General features: G+C 35.5%; 1 protein-coding gene across 2 annotated transcripts in view; it reads right to left on the bottom strand.

Annotated features, from left to right (window-relative positions):
* LOC123859028 (cytochrome P450 7B1) overlaps positions 1 to 20,883 on the bottom strand; it is a 184,721-nt gene that overhangs the window by 21,169 nt on the left and 142,669 nt on the right. For both annotated transcript variants that reach the window (XM_045896482.3, XM_064588275.1), the window contains exons 2-4: positions 11,331 to 11,467; positions 3,314 to 3,901; positions 2,622 to 2,828 (exon numbers count right to left, since the gene is read on the bottom strand). In XM_045896482.3, the coding sequence (XP_045752438.1) occupies positions 2,622 to 2,828; positions 3,314 to 3,901; positions 11,331 to 11,467 (932 nt within the window). The remainder of the gene's footprint in view (positions 1 to 2,621; positions 2,829 to 3,313; positions 3,902 to 11,330; positions 11,468 to 20,883) is intronic.

The raw sequence follows: 20,883 nt of genomic DNA, 5'->3' as shown, positions 1-20,883 counted from the left end.
ACATATTTTAACTTCTGCTGAGATTAAGTGTATATGATGTCAGAGGAAATTTGATACATGTAAGGTCTACAGGATTGAGCCACAAATGTCAGTAATATATGCACAATGATTTGCATCATGATAAACCTATGTCCCATTGGGCTTTGTCTTCTGTAATCACTCTAAAGAAGAGAAATCATTTTTGTTCAGGAATAAGGCACTCATTTCTATGGCATTCTAACTTTCCTTTCAACCTTACTGTATAATCAATGTATGCTGACATGCAAAATCTTTGTTAAAAAAAAATCTTCTTTCTTCTTACTAGTTAAAAAAAGCAGCATTTGTTTCATGCTTGCGATCTTTTTCCTTATAATACTAAATTCAAGATAGCTTTCTTTATAAAGAAATGCACTTGGAATACATAGACCTCTGTCCTTAGGGATGTGAAAAAGGGGAAACACATACACCCATACCATGGGGTACGCTGTAAATATTTAATCCTGTAAATCTTCCCTTTGTACATATAGTCATACTCTTCTGATATAGAGGAATATTCACAATTGAACTGCGACTAGATGCAGAGGTTATCTGTTGTGTAACTGATTCATATAAAAATTTGTTTCAATCTGCATAAAACTGTCTATCTCATGTAAGAAAAAAATGCACATTATTTTCCAGAAGATTAAATTCTCATAATGAACAACACTGGCCTCTGTTGGTAACCAAGGTCACGATGAACAGACAATCCACCTTTTCTAGATTGCTGAAGGTGCTGCCTTTATCCAGGTAGATCTACACTCTCTTGGGATCGTTACTGTTCATTTGTTGATAAGGGAGCCATAAATTTATGAGGGCTCCAAGTATGAAAATCTCTAGCTCTAGCTATGGACTTAAACGGACCCAAAGTGTAGTGCTGGAACTTGCCATTTTTTCTGATCAAATACATTTAAACATTTCTGCTTCAATACTGTCATTTTAAAATGATCTTTTCTTTCAACAACACACTTGAGAGTAAGAAGAGAGTTGATGAATTTCAACTAAATTTTTAAAAGTAATAACTGTGTACAGAATACAAACACATATTCCTTTAAGTTTATTTGCTCTAGTTTCCAGTACGCATCATCTGATTCATAAAATACAACTGAAATTACTTGAATACATAGGAAAGCAACCTTGATTTTCATAGAACTGTATATCTTCTACCCCCAAAATACTGCGTATCCATGTGAAGGCTACTGCCCAGAATTTTATGCAAATTTTTTGGATTTGTTCATCAATAATTCTGCAAAGAAAACCAAAATAATATTTGTATTTTAATAATGTTGGGATTATTTTCTTTCACCGAGCAAATATAGAATGACTTTGCTAATGTATGCTAAAAAACAACAAACTAGAAGGTGTCACATTTATCCCAATTGATTGAACAAGCTAACCCACTGTCAGTACAAGACAAGCTTCCTGTTATTGCCTCTGATGGGTCTTAGCCTACTCAGTGGGAACATTCTCTAGAACACATGGGCCAGTCTTTTTAATGTCGCCCGGCAGTCAACACTACTCAAGATCTTTAAGTTCTTGGCTCCCAGAAGTTCCCATCAAAGGATCTGGAACACACTTAAAAGATAAACAATTGAGGCCACCATAGGCTAAAATACTTGCCTACATTATCAGAGGAGTGAAGCAACAGAGGTATATAAAGACTTACTCTTACGTGCATCCAAAGGGTCTTGGATTATTGTATAGTAAAGGATACCACAGGAGGAAATGTCAATACCGAAGGGACAGAAAATAACTCGTTGATATGGAATTTAACTTGGGGAGTTAAAGTTTATTCACATAAAGATATGAAGCGTGTTATCAAAACCAGTAAAGGAGAATGCAATCCATTGTCATCGAAAGCTCACATCACTGGCGTATAGGTCTATGTAGAAATAGAAAAATGACTTAGTCACTCCTGACCTCAAACATATTTGAAATAGTGACCATGAATATCTCATGAGTCAATGAATATTTTATAAAATATTGACATTTCACATGGAGTAATTAGTAGCTGTTGCTTCTTCTTTTCCTCCCTGTCTCCCTTTTTTTCCTACCTTCTTCTTCCTTTTTCTCCCCCAAGTACATTTAAAGCAGGAAGTTCCAGGGGAAATCACTTTTACTACCTTTTTGAGAATCATACACATCAAGCTGTATAAAACATCCTAACCTCTGCCTGCAAATATAGACACCATTTTAGGGAAGAATAAATACATCTTGTACACAAGTTGCCTTTCTGGAATCCTCTCTTTTTCAATCCCCAAATACCTTTCTTGTCAAGATAGTGTAGCAGTGTTTGGAAAGCGTTAGCACACCAACAGATGCTCAGAATCAAATGACTTAATAGGCATAAACTTTTTTTCAAATAATTGCAAAGCTTTGGGTTAGCCTTTTGCATACCTTGCATAGTTAATTACCTAGGCCTTAATGTTTACATGTAATGAGAGTATCTACAGCTATAAACTACATAATTTATAATTGATGTAAATGGGTGTTATTATGTCAATTAGGCAGCTGTGTCCTCCACCTCTTGGTAAACAGCTTTGAGTGATAAACTGAGTTTGCAGAGAGGTACCTTCTTTTCTTCATAACAGATAAAAATAAATTACCTAGGTAGACCAGGCTGTCCAATTGTTCTCTGGTGAGCTGGATGGGAAATCCAGACCCTTTCTTTTGACCTGTTGACTGCAGCAAATGGTCAATTTCATCACGGAGTACTGCCATAGCTTCCGGGTGCTGTAGGAGGTAATACATCGCCCAGAACGTAGCTGGAATAGTGTTTGTCACAGAAGCCCAGAGAAAGCCTAAATGATGTGCTGGGAGAAAATAAGTGAAAAGGAAGATTAATAGCGTTTATTACACTGATTAGATTTGCAGTGTGCTAATTAAAAGATGTTAGGACACAGACCCAGCCAAGGATCAGTGCATGCTAATGAGGACCAATAGGCTTCTGAAGTCTAATTTTCTGCTTAATGAGAATAGTTTAAAATGTAATGTGCGCGTGGGGGGTGGGAAGGTGGGGGACGAGATAAGAGGAGTAAATGCAGCTTAGTTATACTCTTTCTCATTATCCCCATTAAGTATCTTGTTTTACCACCTCAGCAAAAAAAAAAAGAAAAAGAAAAAAGAAAAAAAAGAAAAAATCAATTATCACAGAGGGTTGTTTCAGAGTAAAACATTTTATCACTAGCCAATTAGAAAGAGCATAAAAATTTTCAAGGTCACCATTTTGTCTTTTTATTTCAAAGGTCTATTGTAAATTATTTTATTTTAGACAAGTAATCATTCAGAAGTTTCTTACCTCCTATTTCAAAGTCCTCAAGCGTATAGTATTTCTCCAGGATATCTTGCCTCATTTGAACAACTTCTGACCATCCCTGTGTCTTAGCTAAGTGTTCTGAGGTCAAGCGTTTTATAAGTTTCTTTCTAATAGATTTGACATTTCCTAGAAGCTCTATGGGTATGTCTGATATTAAATATGGGAATTTGTCATCAAATTTTAAGAAATCATCTCTTAGCTCAGTAATAAATGTTTTCCTATTGTCAGCAAGAGATTTTCCATATATGGTTGTGAACGTGACCTCAAATATTACTGAGCTGCAGAATGTCAACAGGTATGCCGTGTCCCAATTTGTGGTTTTTAATAACTGGAGCTCAAACACTTGTTTTAAATTCTGCATCATGTTTTCTGTGAGTATATCCAAGGACTTCCCTTGTAAAAGATGATAGCAGCCATGAAGGTCATTGTTCAGGTCATCATTGGTTGCCAACTTTTCGATGGAAAATACTTTCCTTAATAGTTTATTAGTGAATATTTGAAAGCTTAATTTGTGACTTTTCATTACGAACTGGTACTGAAAAGGGTCCAGGATAAATGTTATATACTTTCCTAAAAGAAATAAATGAGAATATGAGCTCAGTTGGGAGCAAAACAAACAAATACCTGAAATTTGAAAAGATTTTAATCAAAATTATAGAGACCTTAATAACTAACACCCAGAAAGGTGCAAAGTTTAATAAATATCCATTTTGTTCAAAGATTCCCCACGTTTCCTTTAAAAATGGAAGATAGTGGGAGAAACTCTAATATTCTTAAGTTCTGAAAGACCTTTAAAAAGATACTCTTTTATTTTAATTAAATACCCAAATATTTAAACTACCCTTGAAACATCCTCAGAATCCCTTGACTTAAACATTTCTCATATTTCCCTAATAATACAAACAGAATACAAACATCAAACAATCAAATTATTATTTACACTACATGGAGACCCATTTCATACTTGATATCATCTTAGCTTTGGCTGGATAAGATAATTTTAACTCAGACAAAGGAAGATATGGTATGAAGCAGATACTCACAAATTAATGTTTAATGTGACAAATACCAAATCACAACTGCCAGCATTTTCTTGTTTATAGATGAGAAAATAGTGGTTCATGGAGATTTGGTAACATGTCCAAGGTTACCTACTGATTTGTGACTAAAACAGGATTCCAAACGAGAACCTGTCCATTCATGCATTCATCCCTACATTCTTCACTTACTGAGATTCAGATACTTGTTTGGATCTCTTTCCTCTTAAGATAAAAAGATGTGAAGAAATCATTCTAGCAGAGGTGTGAACACAAGGTAAGGGAAGCAGAAAGTGAAATCCACTTTGGTCTGCTGGGAGTTACCTATCAGCAAGAGTTCTTTGAGGTGGTGACATTTGGTCTTTTCATAGATCAGTGTTGTCCAAACTTACCCAACTAAAAGACGTAGGGTACTGGTTAAAAATACAGATTTCTGCCTGATTCTGATTCAGAAGGTTGAGATGTGGGACCTATGAGTCTTTATTTTTGATAGGGGCCTGAAGTGATTCAAGGCAGCATAGTGAGGAACGCGGTCCTACTTTGGTAGGGCTCTCAAAACTGTCGGAACCTTGAAGAGTTCCCAGCTCTACCCTGCTCCCCCTGAGAGCCTGGGCAAGAAGACACTCCCCATGCACTGTTCTTTTCCTCACACAGGGCTGATTTCTTCTCACTAGAGTGCTATTTTAAGACGCCTAAATAGAAGTATTATGCAAATAGTATTTAATAATGGCATTTAATAAATCTTTCTTTCCCAAGAACACACATGAAGTTTAGATGATCCTACAAAGTGTAATGCCTATTTATTGCCTTCTAGAAAACAAGAGACATTAAAGTTTGTAGGATCATTCACACTTTCACTTTTTATTCCTCTGGTGTGTGTGCGTGTACGTGAGTGTACTTTCTTAGACCAACAACGTCTCATTTGTTATTTATTGGTAATTCAAACAGCATCACAGAAATTAAATTCAATGTGGTACAGGATTTAGAATAAAGTTTTGAATAATTTTCAACCTAATTCTTGAAACAGGATAAATGTGTTTTTGTTTTACAATTTTAAAACATCATTTAAGCTTTTAATATACATTCATATACATGTGCTAAGATTTTTTTTCTAAAAATAAATCATATGTCTTGAATTTTATTCACCATATTTCTCCTTGATTTATTTAATAAGGTGGGCCAATCTAGGAATGAGGGTAAAGCTAGAAGTGGCTATTCATTCTGGTCAGATCCCAAAGCTGCATTAATAAAGTAAACTGGATGTTTCCCCCTTAGTGAGAGCAAAAAGGACTCAACTGGATTGGAGCATATTTTATGACACCTGCTTTACCATAGCATCTTAATTAAATAAAATTGCCAGCATCTGCCTGACAAATAATTGAAAAAAAGAATGAATTCTCTCATTTTGCAAAAGATATAATTTTAGGCAAAGCTATGTATTTTCACAGGTGGTGATTCATACTTTCCTCCTTTCACCAAATGAGAAGATTTTGCTAAATATCTTTAGGGTTATTTTAAATTAGCCACTAAAATTCAGAGAATGTATAAAAGTTTCAGTTTGTAAAACATGCAATTTTTAGGGAATATTTTGAATTTTTCCTACTAATTTTCTACATTCATTAAAATCTAAGTGGAAGGATAAAACTATATTCAGCCAAGACAGCATGAGCTACTGGCCACTGGCCTACTGAAATAGAGGCTGTGTGAATGTGAGAGTTTTTGTCTACAATTCATCACAAATACACATACATTCCCCTCTCTCTCTCCCCCTTGGGGGTAAGGATATGGGAAGAAACTATGAGATTCACTTCAATTAAAAGAAATAAAACCTAAATGTGGAAAAACTGGTTCCAGTTAGCAGCCAATTATTAATAGTTTTTTTTTAATGAGCAGTTATTACAGGTTTTTTTAAAAAAATCATTACTGATTAGTTAAAATCAATTTATTTGTAGATAAAATTCTCACTCTTCAAGGCTCTTTATACTCCAGGATCTGTATTTTCTCCTTCTCATTCTTTTTTTAATTTCTTCAACCTCAAGGCATTGTGTTTTATTAACTATCTTTCTGAGTAAGATGTGGATTGCTTTAAAATAGACATTTTGATTTTCTGGGTTTTACTTTTCAAGTGGGTTTGGAAGTACTAATAACCCTGGAGATGTTAGTTGGCTTTCCAACTTTTAATCTTCAGTATAAACAATTTAAGCTAAGTTTTCCAAAATTAATATTAATTTAAACCATCTGTCCACCATCTGCTAATGTGAGATGCAAAATCAGAGTTTCTTTGTAATCTTTAATCAGACAGTTAGGAAAACACATATACATTCATAAAATGAATTTAAATTTCTTAACAAAGGAAATCTGAAAAGTTATTCTGAAGGCCATGTATTCTTGGAGTGAAATTAACTTTTGCTCCAGTGTGATTTTATGTAAATGAATACCAAGTGTCGATAGGCAAGTTGCCTAGTATACCAAGATCACAAGGTAGAAACAATATCCATTGTCATGTTTTCAAGAGAGAAAAGAATGCTGTGAGTAGTTGATATGAAATATTGATTTAAAGAATATCGGAGTTTGTATTTGTCTAAAATAGAAATGTCAAAATGGGGCTCACTTCTGCAAAAAAATATAAATGTATATAATACGTAATATATATAATATATAACATGTAACATATATAATCATCTTTTTGGGCAGTAAATTTAAAATGGGGTCAAAATTTTTAATGTCTTCTTTGCCAATAATCTTATTCTCTTCCCTTTTCAGAGCTGACTGGGTCTTAAGATATTAACTCTAGCATTCCTGTATAACCTGCATTGATCCTTTACTAACTCAGCAGCCTTTTTACTTCTTTCCAAATTACTTCTTTTAGGAAGGTGGAGCTACATGATGCAAAGTACATCAGTAAATGTAAAAAAAAAAAACAAAACTAAATCATTCACCCTGATGTCTTCTATACAAAAAGTTTGACATCTGGATCATTATAAATTGAATTTTGATGTTTTCATCTCAGATATTTGGTGCTTTACAGAGGCAACATCCATGGGAATTCAGAACAACTATTTGAGTACTTAGATTTAGAAATGCCTGTCAGCAAATAAGAGATAAATTTGGATTTTAAAGAGATTTTCCATAATTATAAGCTTTCCATTTCCACGCTTAGTTTGTTCTTCAATAGAATTTTTTAGAAGGTCAAGCTGAAAATATTCGTTGGAAAGCGGAATGTGAACCAACTTTTTATTTTATGAGGATGAACACATTACATACTCCCCCTCTTATTAGGGAGATTTCACTAGCTGTTGACAATGATGTAGAGTGGTGCTTCGCTGGCATGACATCTAGGGAAAACGACTCTGCTCCACCACCACACAAAACCAATTAGAGAACTATTTTCTGCGACAGGTCACGAATTTACGTGGTTTCTCATGAAAAGATGTACCTTTTAATTTCTTTATTAAGATGACATCCGTGTCCCTTGAGACTTTTGGGGATGCTAATCATTTGCTCATCATGCAAGAACATACACTAACGGAAATCACATTACGGGACAAGGGTGGAAGACTCTGGTCCCTTGTTTCACATTTCCAAAGGTGCTATTTTGCAAGCTGATCATTAGAACCACATACATTAACAGGATAACTTGACAGGAATCTATTCAAACTCTAGTAAGAAGCCAAAGGGAGGTGGTAGTACATATTCAACACCTGCTTGTGTACTGTTGAGTTCAAAAACATGGCCATGGTCAAATTATTTGGACGTCAGAAATTCAGCAAGCTTCTTGGTGTCTAAGATTAAGATATCAAGTATCAGCAGAAATTGGTTGTTTTTGAGCAGTGAATAAAATTATTCAACTTGCCACAAGTTTTTCCTTAATCAACTTAGATTATTTTTGTATGACGTATTAAAAGGGAAAACTGAAAAGTTTGCTAATTTGTCATATCTATTCATAAAATTTAAATTTTTTTAAGTAAGAGTGACTTTCTTTTTTTTAAAGTGAATAATAGAGTTTTGTTATTATGAAGCCAAAAGCTCACTTAGAATATAAACACCAGCTATGGCCTTTATTTGTATTATAGTAAGTATTTCATCAGCTCTAAGGTATTGGGAATATCCTCATCAAATATTTATTGTGAATCAATCAGTGCTGAGCTCTGGTCTAAATTTTGGCAATAGAGGAACTGAAGAATAATGAAGGGAAATAGACAAATGAATTAGCAATAAATTCACAATTTATTAAATGCCATTACAGAGTGATACTGAGAGTAATGGGAGCCTGGAGAAGAGGCGTCCAACACAACCAGGGAGAAGAGATGGTCAGTGAAGCTTTTGGAAGGAAGTGATATGTGACTATGGCCTCAAAAGATGAATCCATGTCAGTCATCTTTTCAGGAGGACTCACAAAGAGAAGAACAGCACTCAGGCAGAAAAAACAGCAAGAGGAAACACAGGCACAAAAGGGCATCGTGTGTGAGGAGGAAATTTCAAACAATTTGGTGCATTAATAGTGCATTAAGGCAAAAAAAATAAAAATAAAAATAAAAATAGTGCATTAAGGCAAGCTGTAGAAAGAGATGAGGCCAGAGAGGTAGGAGGCGCCCAGATCTTGGGAAGCCTTGTGGGGATTACACTACAATTGCTCTAAGATGCATGATTTTTTTTCCATTTCAATTTTTCTGAAATCAGAGTATTGGGAGAGACTTGCAGGCAAAGGAGTAAGTTGTGAGGAAATGGATATTGCCTGTTCATTTTCTGAATACTCAGCCATGCTGACAATGTCATCCCGTTGGATCATTGTTTTTTCTCCCCATTACATTAAAATGGCAGCACTGAAATGAAGTTGCTCTGTGTACAAAACGTTGCTTCTGATACTCAACAAAATAATTACAGTAAGAAGAAACCACCTAAATTCTTTAGGAATAGAACAGAAAATTCCAAGCCTGGTTAGAGAAAGATGAAAAGGGTTGAGCAAAGAAAGGGGCATAAGTAAAGATGACCTAGATAAGGAATACTCAGAGTCAGTGAAAGAACCAGAAGGTGCAGTATCAATAGAGTGAAGGAATAGGGTGTTTTAAGGAGGAATGAGGGATCTGCATTGTCAGACCAAGTAGAGAGGTCTAGTCAGTGAAGGTCCATTAATGGCCTCAGCAAGGCAGAAAGAAGTATGGGCAGCAAATGTAGGAATCTCTCTTGAAATACTGGGATGCAAAAGATAAAAAAAAAAGAAATGAAAGGTAACTAGAAGGAGAATATAGGAGAAGCATGGTTTTAAGCTATAGGTAAGGACCCAAGAGAGAGAAAAAAAATGAAGATATATGTGTGGGAGGAATAAATAAACACCAGCCCTGTGGAGGCAGGAAGTAAGGGTGATGGGGACAGGTATTGGATTTTCTTAAACGTTCTTTGAAATTAGAGAAAAGGTAGTGAGGAAAGTTGTGAGACACAGGGATATCTGGTAGATATGCGAGGATCTGAGTGAGATGATACCTGATGCCTTCATTTTTCTTGGGAAGGAAAGGAAGGAGAGTGAACTCTGTTGCCAGAGCCCAGTGAGAAATGGGGACCTGGAACATAGCCTTTCCTGCCCTCCCACCAGCATGCCCAGGCAGAAGTCAGAGGACAAAGAAGTGAGGATAATCTAGTCTGTACAGATCAGACTTCTGGGACATACGACATACAAAAGTGAAGAAATGGAATAGCTAGCCCAGTGATAAGCTGATGTGGAAGACCGTGTGCTAAGATGGCCACAGTAAATTCTTTCTATCTCTACCTGTGCTCCTTTGCAATGGGACTCTGCCATTCTCCCAGGAAGTGGTGGAGTGTATTTTCCTACCCTTGAGTTGGGGCTGGCCTGTGACCGCTCTAATAAAATGTGGTATAAATGAGGTTTTGTAATATCTCAGCCTAGGCCTCAGGGGGCTTCTCACCCACCTGAAACACTAGCTGCCATGTAAGGACATCTTGAGAATGAAACATCATGTGTACAAGGAGGCCCAGCCAGGCATGTATGTGATGAGGCCGTCTTGGAACATCCAGTCCCAGTTAAGCAGTCAGATGACTCAAGCCACAAAAGTGACTCAGGTCAGACTGGTTGCTTGAAGGCATTACATCTAGGGGAGGTTTGTTCTGCAGGAATAGATAGCCGATACAGCTGGAAAACATGGGCCTTCAAGGAGGATGAGTAAAGAACATCCCAACTCTTCCTCTCAGCCCTATGATGTTGGGATGTTTAGTGATCTTGTTGCCGTTTTCTTTTTTCTTTTGTAAGCATTTTATTGAAGTTAGAAGCATAATACACTTTTTAAAATTAAAAATACATTCTATAGCAGTGGTTGCTAGGGGCTCAGGTTGGGGCAAAAGTGGCATGAATATGTGGAACACAGAGGATTTTTAGGGCAGTTAAACTATTCTCTATGATAGTGAATAATATCCATTGAATGATGGATCCATGACACACATTTGTCAAAACTCGAAGAACTGTACAACACAAAGGTGGACCCTAATGTAAATCACAGACTTTTAATAATATATCAACATTGGCTCATCAGCTGCAACAGAGTATGGGATATAATAAGGAAAATTCTGATCAAAGGAAATAGGATATATGGGAAATCTCAGATCTGATAAATTTTCTTTAAACCTAAGACTGCTCTACAAAATGAAGTCTGTTAATGCGTTCTAGCTTTTATTTCTCTTTTAATCATTTTTAAAATCAGACCAAGCCAAACCAAACCAAAATCACAGGTGATGGCAGGAGAGTAGGGTTCCCTAAGTACCCTCAAGATTTTTATAATTCATTTTTTACTGTGAAAATCACTGTATTCAAAAACATAGTTTTCTTTTGTATTGGTCTACAAACAAAACAATAATATAAATATTCCATATTTTGTCTATAGAAAAATGTAACAACTTAAGGAACAATGGGGAGCTTATGATTTATGGAAGGTACTTATAGAAGTGTTGCTTACCTCCAAGGAGAACAGTGAAAGTGTTACCATGTTGTTTTTGAAGAGTTTTCATGAAACCTAAAGGATCCTTTTGTAATTTCAGGGCCTCTCCAAGGTAAGGAAGCCAGCCTTTTATCAGTGGAGGCTCACCAGGTCTCCTATAAGAAAAATAAACAAACAAGAAAAAATTAAGTCCTTATTTTAATACATATGGGTTATTAATCCAGCCTAAAAGTAAATGGATGAATTACACAACTTTTTTCAATTATTTTATTTAATGATTACTATATAATCATAGATATGAATTAATTGGGCCCCACCAGTATGTGACTTTGGGGTAGACAGTTCAATTCACAGCTTTTGGTGAGCAACATTTTTGAGAAATTGTATCTTGTAAGACCCAAATGGCTGGCTGAAATGACAGCTACACTCAGTAAACATTTTATGTATGAGAGCTCTTGCTGAGTGTTAGATGTCAGGTAGTTTACTTGCCAAAGTAAAGCTCTTTGTTATCAGATGTCACTTTAGACTGGAATTATATAATTAGAAGAGCAGTTAATAATCTTGAAAAATCTTTTATGCTGTTGAGAACAATAAAAAGCTCAACATTATTTCCATGAAGTATATTTTGCTGTATTCTTTTGTAGAGTTTTTTATTCAAATTACAAAGGACTAGGAATATTTGTCAAATTTTACAAGACAACATATGAAACACGTTCAGTGAAACACTGAAATACTGTGAATTAAAAAACAAGTTTCTTCTTTTTTGACCTATAATCTTAGCAAAACTGGACTTCAAAATTTCTTCTTCTTCATTTATTTGGTGAGCTCAATCTGATTTAAAGTAAAAAAAAAAAAAAAAAAAAACCCAAGGCCATTTTATCCTAGAAGGGATTAAAACAAATATTCAAGAGAACTCTGATAATTCTCTATCCCATCTGTGAAGATGACTTACACTAGAGGCAGTACAGCCCATTCTGATTAATCACAAGATATTACTAGCTCAAGACCAATCAAAGATCAGGATTATGATCATACTCAACATGGAATTTTATGTGGTTAGATTAACCCTATCAAAAGCTTTTATTTTCCCACAACCCAACATGGTAGAATTAAACTTAAAAAATAAACATCAGATCTTTCAGGGGGAAAAAAAAAAAACTAACACAAAATAAACCCAAGGTATGATAGAAATAAAGGAAACAGGTATCAAAACTCTCCTTTCTGTTTTTAGAAGACAATTGATTTTTATACTAATTTACAAATGTGTGCTATTATTTAAATATATGTACTTAGAAATAGGAAGACAAGAAACATGACATAAAAATGTGTATCTTCTTCTTCCTCCCCTTCTCTGTTATTTTCTTAAATGCTAGCTTTACCAATGGAGACTTGCTTTTTTGAGAAATACAAAAGTGTACCAAAAAGTGCAGTAATAGTTAATTCTATATCCAAAGATTAAACAAGAGATGACATATATGATTGTAGAGTAGGATCTCTAAGTCAGAAATTGCCATAGCATTCAGGCTCTCAATCAATGGCTTCCAAATTTTGCAAGTGATCTTAGTTCACAAAATTTCCTTTCAAAATATTAACTCTCTTCCTTGGTCTATTTTTATCCTGTTTTGTTTAATGGTGCTTGGATGTTGCATTGTGACAAAGATTTTGAAAGGCTTTTTGTCATATCATAATTTAATGCAACTAATTTCATCCTCTATGCTCTGTCATTTGGTCAAAAGCTGTATTCTTCATGGATTTCCGTGGGGGGAAAGGATGGAACTCAGAAATCCAGAGGAATATTAAGTTAATGTTTGGAGTTAGGGAAACACATTAGGAAGCGGTTTTATTGTTACAAAGATGAGAGGATCATCATTTCTTACAGCTGTGTTCATTTTGGCAGCAATGAGCTTAAAACTATGAAACACCATGTCACAACTGCATATTTTCAGGAAAAAATATAGTGCTATTTCAACTTATGACCTACCGAAGACGGGCAACAGAAATCTGTCTTCATCAGTATATTTGTAAAAATTATTTAGAGAGGAAAGACATCATCATAATGGTCCAGAAAGACTGCTGACATATGGCACAGTGCAAATACTGCTATTTGTCTCTCTCACGCTCTGTGACTTTGAAAATGAATTGTCCACTGCCCACTGCTGAGTGAGGGGATGGGATGCCTAATGCTTGTTGGGAATGATCAAGTCCCAAACTTAAAAGGAACAGGTTCTGAAGCAATGGTGGGTAACTAAAAAACAAAGAAAAACAAAAAACACCCTGAAAACAAAAAAACAAAAATTGTGGTCCACACCCCCTCTCAATCCCACTGGAACACTATACACTTCCTCAAATATCATCTTTACTACTTAAGACACTAGCAGGATACAACTTGTAAGTAATACAAATTAAAGCTTACAAAGTTTCTTAATAATTAAACCCAAGTTCTATGCATAAACAACTATCACCACTTGCAATTTCTTCCATACAAATAGTGGGACACATCTTGAAGTTTATGAAAAATGTCAAGTACGATCCAAATTTCTCTGGAAGCAAATAGTGGAGAAGAATCTAAATACATAAAATGGCTATAAAACATAAGAGATGTTTTAGTTTTCCTTTGGTTAAAAAGAAGCATATAAGATTTGAAGAGGTGAACCAACATAGAATACTTCATTTCTAGTAATAGTTGCAGTTTGTCTTTATGCTATACCTTTAGTTAAATAAATAGGGAAAAGGTTTGGCTAGTGACCTATCACACATCGTTCCCTGAGACATTTAAAGCCCAGCATTTTCCACAGCAATCTATACATGTCAAGTAATTTCTTCTATTCCACTTTTCCTGGGATCATTCTAGGCTAGGAGTCCGAGTTATTGTAACAACCTTCTAAGTAAGTGGTGAGCAATCTTTATACATGTACACCAATTCAGGAAAAAAAAAACCTATGCGTTGATTAAGTTTCTGAAGACATAAAATATTTGTATTAGGTCATCTAATATCTGTAACAGTGCCTTAATAATTTTTTTAATTTTTCCTAATTAATAAAGATTTTCTTTTGTGTAAAATGTGTGGTTAAAATGTCAGAAACTACACAACTGATGTGCAATGCAGTATCTGATTATAATAGTGACCTTTTGAACAAACTTTTGGTTGAGCAAAGAACTTTTAAAGCTGCCATTTTACCTTTCCTGGACTTACTTTAGAAGCTTCTTAATTGGAAAATATAATTTGGTTCATACTGTCTCTTAGAACTGTACTTTTGAAACGTTCTCTATTCTTCCACTCTTCCTTGGCTTCAATGCAGGCATGAGGAGGAGTCAGTCGGTAGAAGGCATAGCAGGGTCTTGGCATACTGGCAGCCTCTGTGAGAGCTTATGTGGGCCAAGGAAGCACAGAATCACATGCATTGCTTTGCCTGGAAGCTAGGAGAGATTATCAAGTGGGGACACTTGAGTAAAGGATGCAAAGATGGAGGATCACACTCAAAGTCCTGGCCAGGAGGCATACTGGGAAGCCAAAGATGATCACATGAACATCTGTACTACAGGACTTTCCAGATCAACAGAAAGGAAGGGGAAGAGTTCTCCTCCTAAATCTCATTTTATATATATATATAAAGGAGAACAAGTTTTAAACCCAAAGTGACTGGAACTACTTTTCACTAGAAATAGTGTTTTCTGTCATCAGTAGAAATCAGTTATAGAAAAATAAATTTGTGCACATCTAATACTGGGAAATTTTAAATCCAGCATACAAGTTATGTAGACACCCAGCTGTTGTTTTAACTTGAAAATGAGAATGAAAATATCAACCTTAGAGGTTTAGCATTCAGACTGAGAGAGAGAGTCTTTGAAAATAGCTAGTGTACAGAGCGGGATTAATTTTTCCAACCATTCATACATTGTAAGCAGTTGTACATAAGTGGTTTTGCTCTCCCATTCTCTGTATGAATGGTTTTATTTTTCAACCTTCCCTGTTATCTATATAAGGAGTTTGGAAGAATCACTCCCATCTTCACCACAAGAAAAAAGCTGAACAAACTGAATATCAACAACTCCTCTTAGATTCATTAGAGAACTGACGCTGCAGGGCAAACCATTGCCCTAAAAGCTATAGAGACAGGTGAATACAGAAAATCATAGTTTACTGGGAGCAGAAGCTGCTGCTATAGCCTTTAAGAGAGACACTGAAAAGGTAATTGACTAATTGCTGGAGACTGAGCAAGGACTAATTTGTAATATAAAATCTTCTAAGGGCCCAGACTTATTAGGGCCTTCACAGTGCTCACACAAGGGGAAATAGATAATCTGAATTAGTGTGCATTTACCAAATAAATTGAGTCAATAACTTATAATCTTCTAAAGCAGAAGGCACCAACTCTAGATCTCACTGGTGAATTTTATCAAACATTTAAGGAAGAAATATTACCAATTCACTCTAATCTCTTCCAGAAAATAGAAGCAGAGAAAACACTTCCTAACTCATTCTATGAGGCCAGCATTACCCTAATACTAAAACAGACAAAAACATCACAAAAAAGGAAAATTATAGATCAATAAACATAACATATATGTGAAAATCCTCAACAAAATAACAGTAAGTTGAACTCAAAAGTGTATAGAAAGAATTATACATTAGAAGCAAGGGAAATTTATTCCTGGTATGTAAGCCTGCTTCAACATTCAAAAATCAATTAATATAATTAATGTAATCCATTACCTCAAAGAAAAATCATCTGATCATGTCAATAGATACAGAAACATTTGACAAAATCTAACACCTATTCATGATAAAACTCTCAGCAAACTAGGATTAGAGGAAACTTCCTCAACTTGATAAAGAACATCTACAAAAAACCTTAATGCTAACATCATACTTAATAGTGAGAAACTAGATACTTTCCTGCTAAGATCTGAAACAAGGCAAAGATGCCCCTCTCACCACTCCTATTTGACATTATACAGGAAGTCCTAGTTAATGCAATAAGACAAGAAAGGGAAATAAAAGGTATACAGATTGAGAAGAACTAAAACTATTCTTGTTGCAGATGACATGATTGCCTATATATAAAATTTCAGAGCATCAACAAAAATACCCTTCTGTAACTAATAAGAAATTATAGCAAGGTAGCAGAATACAAGGTTAATACACAGAAGTAAATTGCTTTCCTATTTTCCAGCAATGAATAAGTGGAATTCGAAATTAAAAAAAAAAAAAAAAACACAAGACCACTTACATTGGCACCCATAAAAATGAAATACTTCGGTATACAAAATGTGTACAAAATCTACATAAGAAAAACTATAAAGCTGTGATGAAAGAAATCAAATAAAATTTAAATAAGTGAGAGATATCCTATGCACGTCAGTAGGGAGACTCAATATTGTCAAGATGTCAGTTCTTCTCAACTTGTTCTATAGATTCAATGCAATCCTGATCAGAACCCCCGAAAGTTATTCTGTGGACATTGACAAACTGATTCTAAAGTTTATATGGGAAAGGAAAGGACCCAGAATAGCAAATATGATATTGAAGGAGAAGAACAAAGTGGGAAGACTGATACCACTCAACTTCAATACTTACTATAAAGCAATAGTAATCAAGACAGTGCGGTATTGGTGAAAGAATAGACAAATAGGTCAATGGAACAGAAGAGAAAGCCCAAAGTAGACCAACACAAATACAGCCAACTGATCTTTGACAAAAGAACAAAGTAATTCAATGGAGAAAGGATAGCCTTTTCAACAAACAGTGGTAGAACAACTGGGCATCCTCTTGCAAAAATATAAATACAGACACAATTCTTATACCTTTCACAAAAATTAACTCAAAATAGATCAGAGACCTAATTGTAAAATACAAACTATACAACTCCCAGCAGATAAAATAAGAAAAATCTAGATGACCTTGGGGCTGGCAATGACTTTTTAGATACAACATCAAAAACACAACCCATGAAAGAAAAAAAACTTCATTAAAATTTAAAAATTCTGTTCTGCAAAATACACTGTTAAGAGAATGAAAACCCACACTTCAGACTGGGAGAGAAATCTTTGCAAAACACATACCTGACAAAGGACTAATAGCCAACATATACAAAGAACTCTTAAAACTCAATAAGAAAAAAAAACAATTAAAAATGGGCAAAAGCTCTGAACAGACACCTTACCACGGAAGACAAACAGATGGCAAATAAACAGATGAAAAGATACCCTGCATCATGTATTCTCAGGGAATCGCAAATTAAAACAATAAGGAGTTACCACCACACATCTATCAGAATGGCCAAACTCAAAACATTGACTGACCCAAATGCTGACAAAAATATGGAACAACAGAAACTCTCATTGCTGGTGGGAATGCAAAAGGGTACAGCTACTTTGGAAGACAGTTTGGCAGTTTCTTATAAAACTAAACATACTCTTACCATATGACCCAGCAACTGTGATCCTTGGTATTTACCCAAATGAGCTGAAAACTTGTGTCCACACAAAAACCTGCACACAAATGTTTATAGCAACTTTATTCAGAATTGCCAAAACTTGGGAACAATCAAGATATCCTTCAATTGGTGAATGGATAAACAAACTGTGGTAAATGTGGTTGGTAGAATATTATTCAGTGATAAAAAGAAATGCACTATCATGCCACAAAAAGACATGGAAGAACCTTAACCACATATTGCAAAGCGAAAGAAGCCAATCTGAAAAGGCTACACACTGTATAATTACAACTATATGACATTCTGGAAAAGCCAAAACTATGGAGATTATTAAAAGATCAGTAGTTGCCAGGGGTTTGGGGAAGAGAGGGATAAATAGGTGTAGCACATGGGATTTTTGGGACAGTGAAACTATTTTGTGTTGCTATAATGATGCATCTATGTCATTATACGTTGGTGAAAACCCATATAATGTACAACACAAAAATGATCCCTGATGTAAATTAGGACTTTAATTAGTATTAATGTTTAATATTGGCTCAACTGTAACAAATATACTATACTGATACTAATATTTGTGAAAACTACAGTGGGTGGGAAGGGGGCATATGGGAACTCTACAATTTCAATATTTCTGTAAACCTCAAACCGCTCTATAAAATAAGGCATATATATCTATATAGATATAGATATCTATACATATAATAATAAATTTTAAGCAGGAAACTAATATGAAGTTTTTATTTTTTTCAAAAATTAAGGACATTAAAAAAAGATGGGCAATTCTAAGGTATCAGTATTGGGCAGTGTGTAAATTGATAAAAACAAGTATTTTTTTTTTAAGAACTTATTTATTTGTTTGACAGAGAGAGACACAGTGAGAGAGGGAACATAAGAGGGGGAGTGAGAGAGGGAGAAGCAGGCCTCCCACGGAGCAGGGAGCCCGATGAGGGGCTCGATCCCAGGACCCGGGGACCATGACCTGAGCCGAAGGCAGACACTTAATGACTGAATCACCCAGGCGCCCCTACAAACAAGTATTTTTTAAGAGTAAAGAGTTCTAAACTGATGGTTACCAGAGGGGAGGTGGGTGGGGGGATTGATGAAATAGGAGATGGGGATTAAAGAGTGCATTTGTCTTGATGAGCATTGGGTGATGTATGGAGGTGCTGAATCACTGTATTGTACACCTGAAACTAATATTACACTGTATGTTAACTAACTGTAACTTAAATTAAAATTTTTAAAAAGTGTAAAGGTTATAGAATCCAAAAAGTAAGAAAATTGCTGTGGATTATCCCCAGTCACAATAGGCCCATTTCTTTCTATGACCTCATAAAGAGCCATTGTTAAAGAATCCCAAGCATCTATTTAAGACCTTGGAGGGGCTGAGGATTTTGTACCTTCTAGCTCAGGAAGCTGGTTTTCAATGACCTGGGATTTGACCAAAGTTAGTTTCTTCCGTGGCACTGTAGGGTTTTTATCTATTTTGCATATTAATTTTTTCACTTTTAAGGAAAAAGTGAAAAAATTTAATAATTCTTTTAAATCATTTTCTTATTCTTTTTTCTTTATTTTTTTCCATTTTTAAAATTTAGTTTGTTAATGTTTTGTTTACCTTTATTTTTTGTCTGACACTGTCAATTTCATCATAAAGTTCAGTTTTTCAAATTGGCCTTGAAAGTGATTTTCTTTTGAAGTAAACTGGATCAAGTTTCTCCCCAGCTTTTCCCAGTTTCAAGCTGACATTGGGACACGCTGCCTCCAAGTAAGTGCATCATGCTGCCAGGCCTCTCGGCCATCTCTGCTGAGGAAAAGACTTTATTGGCGACTACCATTGGCAAGGATATATTTGCCAAGGTGAGGTTGGCCCAACACATTTGGGAAAGAGATGGTCATGACAATCATTAATGAGTTAATCTTGTTAACTACCTTATAAAATCAAAATAATGAGGGCCTTGGATCGCTCAAACATTGTGAAATTATTTGAAGTGATGGAGACAGGAACAGTCTACCCTATCATGGAGGTAGTGGGGAAGAGCTATTCAATTATCCAGTGGATCATCACAGCAGGAAAGAGAAAGAGGCCCCAGGCAAATTCAGCCAGAGAGTGTCTGCTGCACAATATTACCACCAAAAGGGTATTGTCTATATACCTAAAGGCAGAAAACCAACTACTGGAAACTGATATGAACATCAAGGTTGCAGACTCTGGCTACAGTAATGAATTCCCCTTTGGCAATAAGTTGGATGCCTTGTGTGGCAGCTTCCTTATAACGCCTTGGAACTCTTTCCAGAGCCAAAAGTAAAATGGCTTCATGGTAGATGTATGGAGCCTAAGAGTCACCTTATATACTCTGGTCAGCAGATCCCTGCCTTTTGATGGACAACTTAAAGGATCAGGGAAAGCAATACTGAACAGAATATACCATATTCACTTCTACTTGTCCATAGTGTTAAAACTTGCTCAAGACATTTCTTATCCTCAATCTCACCAAGAGGTGTGTTAGAGCAAATCATGAAAATTCCATGGATGAATGTGGCTTATGAAGATGAGGAACTAAAGCCTTACATGGAGTCACTCCCTGAGTAAAAAGACCCTGGTGGACTGAGTTGATGGTGCTCACTGGCTTCACAATGTGAAGAGGGGTGGGTAGAAGCAATGACATGATGTGAGGCTGTGAGATTATCTGCCTTGAGTCCCTTTCCACAGACAGAGGCACCATAGGCCACCATATGACACTCACAGAGTTGGTCAATATTGACTTTTCAGAGAACTTTGTTCACAGTGTATCTTTAAGTGAATAAAGCAGTTAAGTAACCATAGGCATAATAGCATAATATTGTTTTCCTAAACAAATATGGGAAGGAATATAAACACAAAGAGAAAGGTCTGATATGCCTTAAGATGTCAATGGTCATTATTGCTGGTGGTGAAATTACAGGGGTTTGATAACTGGTATCTTCTAATTTGCATGACACTTCTTTTGAAGAGTCATTTAATTTGTAGAAATGCCATTTATTTTGTAGAATGTCCCTCAATTTGGGTTGTCTGATGTTTTCTCATGATCAGATCGAGTTGGTAACATTTTGGGGAAGAATCTCACAGAAGCAATGTGCCCTTCTCAGTATAT

The sequence above is a fragment of the Mirounga angustirostris genome, unplaced genomic scaffold (assembly GCF_029215605.1).
Source record: "Mirounga angustirostris isolate CCGP_5_RB_7025 unplaced genomic scaffold, mMirAng1.0.hap1 SCAF_4, whole genome shotgun sequence".
Taxonomy (NCBI): Eukaryota; Metazoa; Chordata; class Mammalia; order Carnivora; family Phocidae; genus Mirounga; species Mirounga angustirostris.
This window is presented reverse-complemented; position numbering and strand designations above follow the sequence as displayed.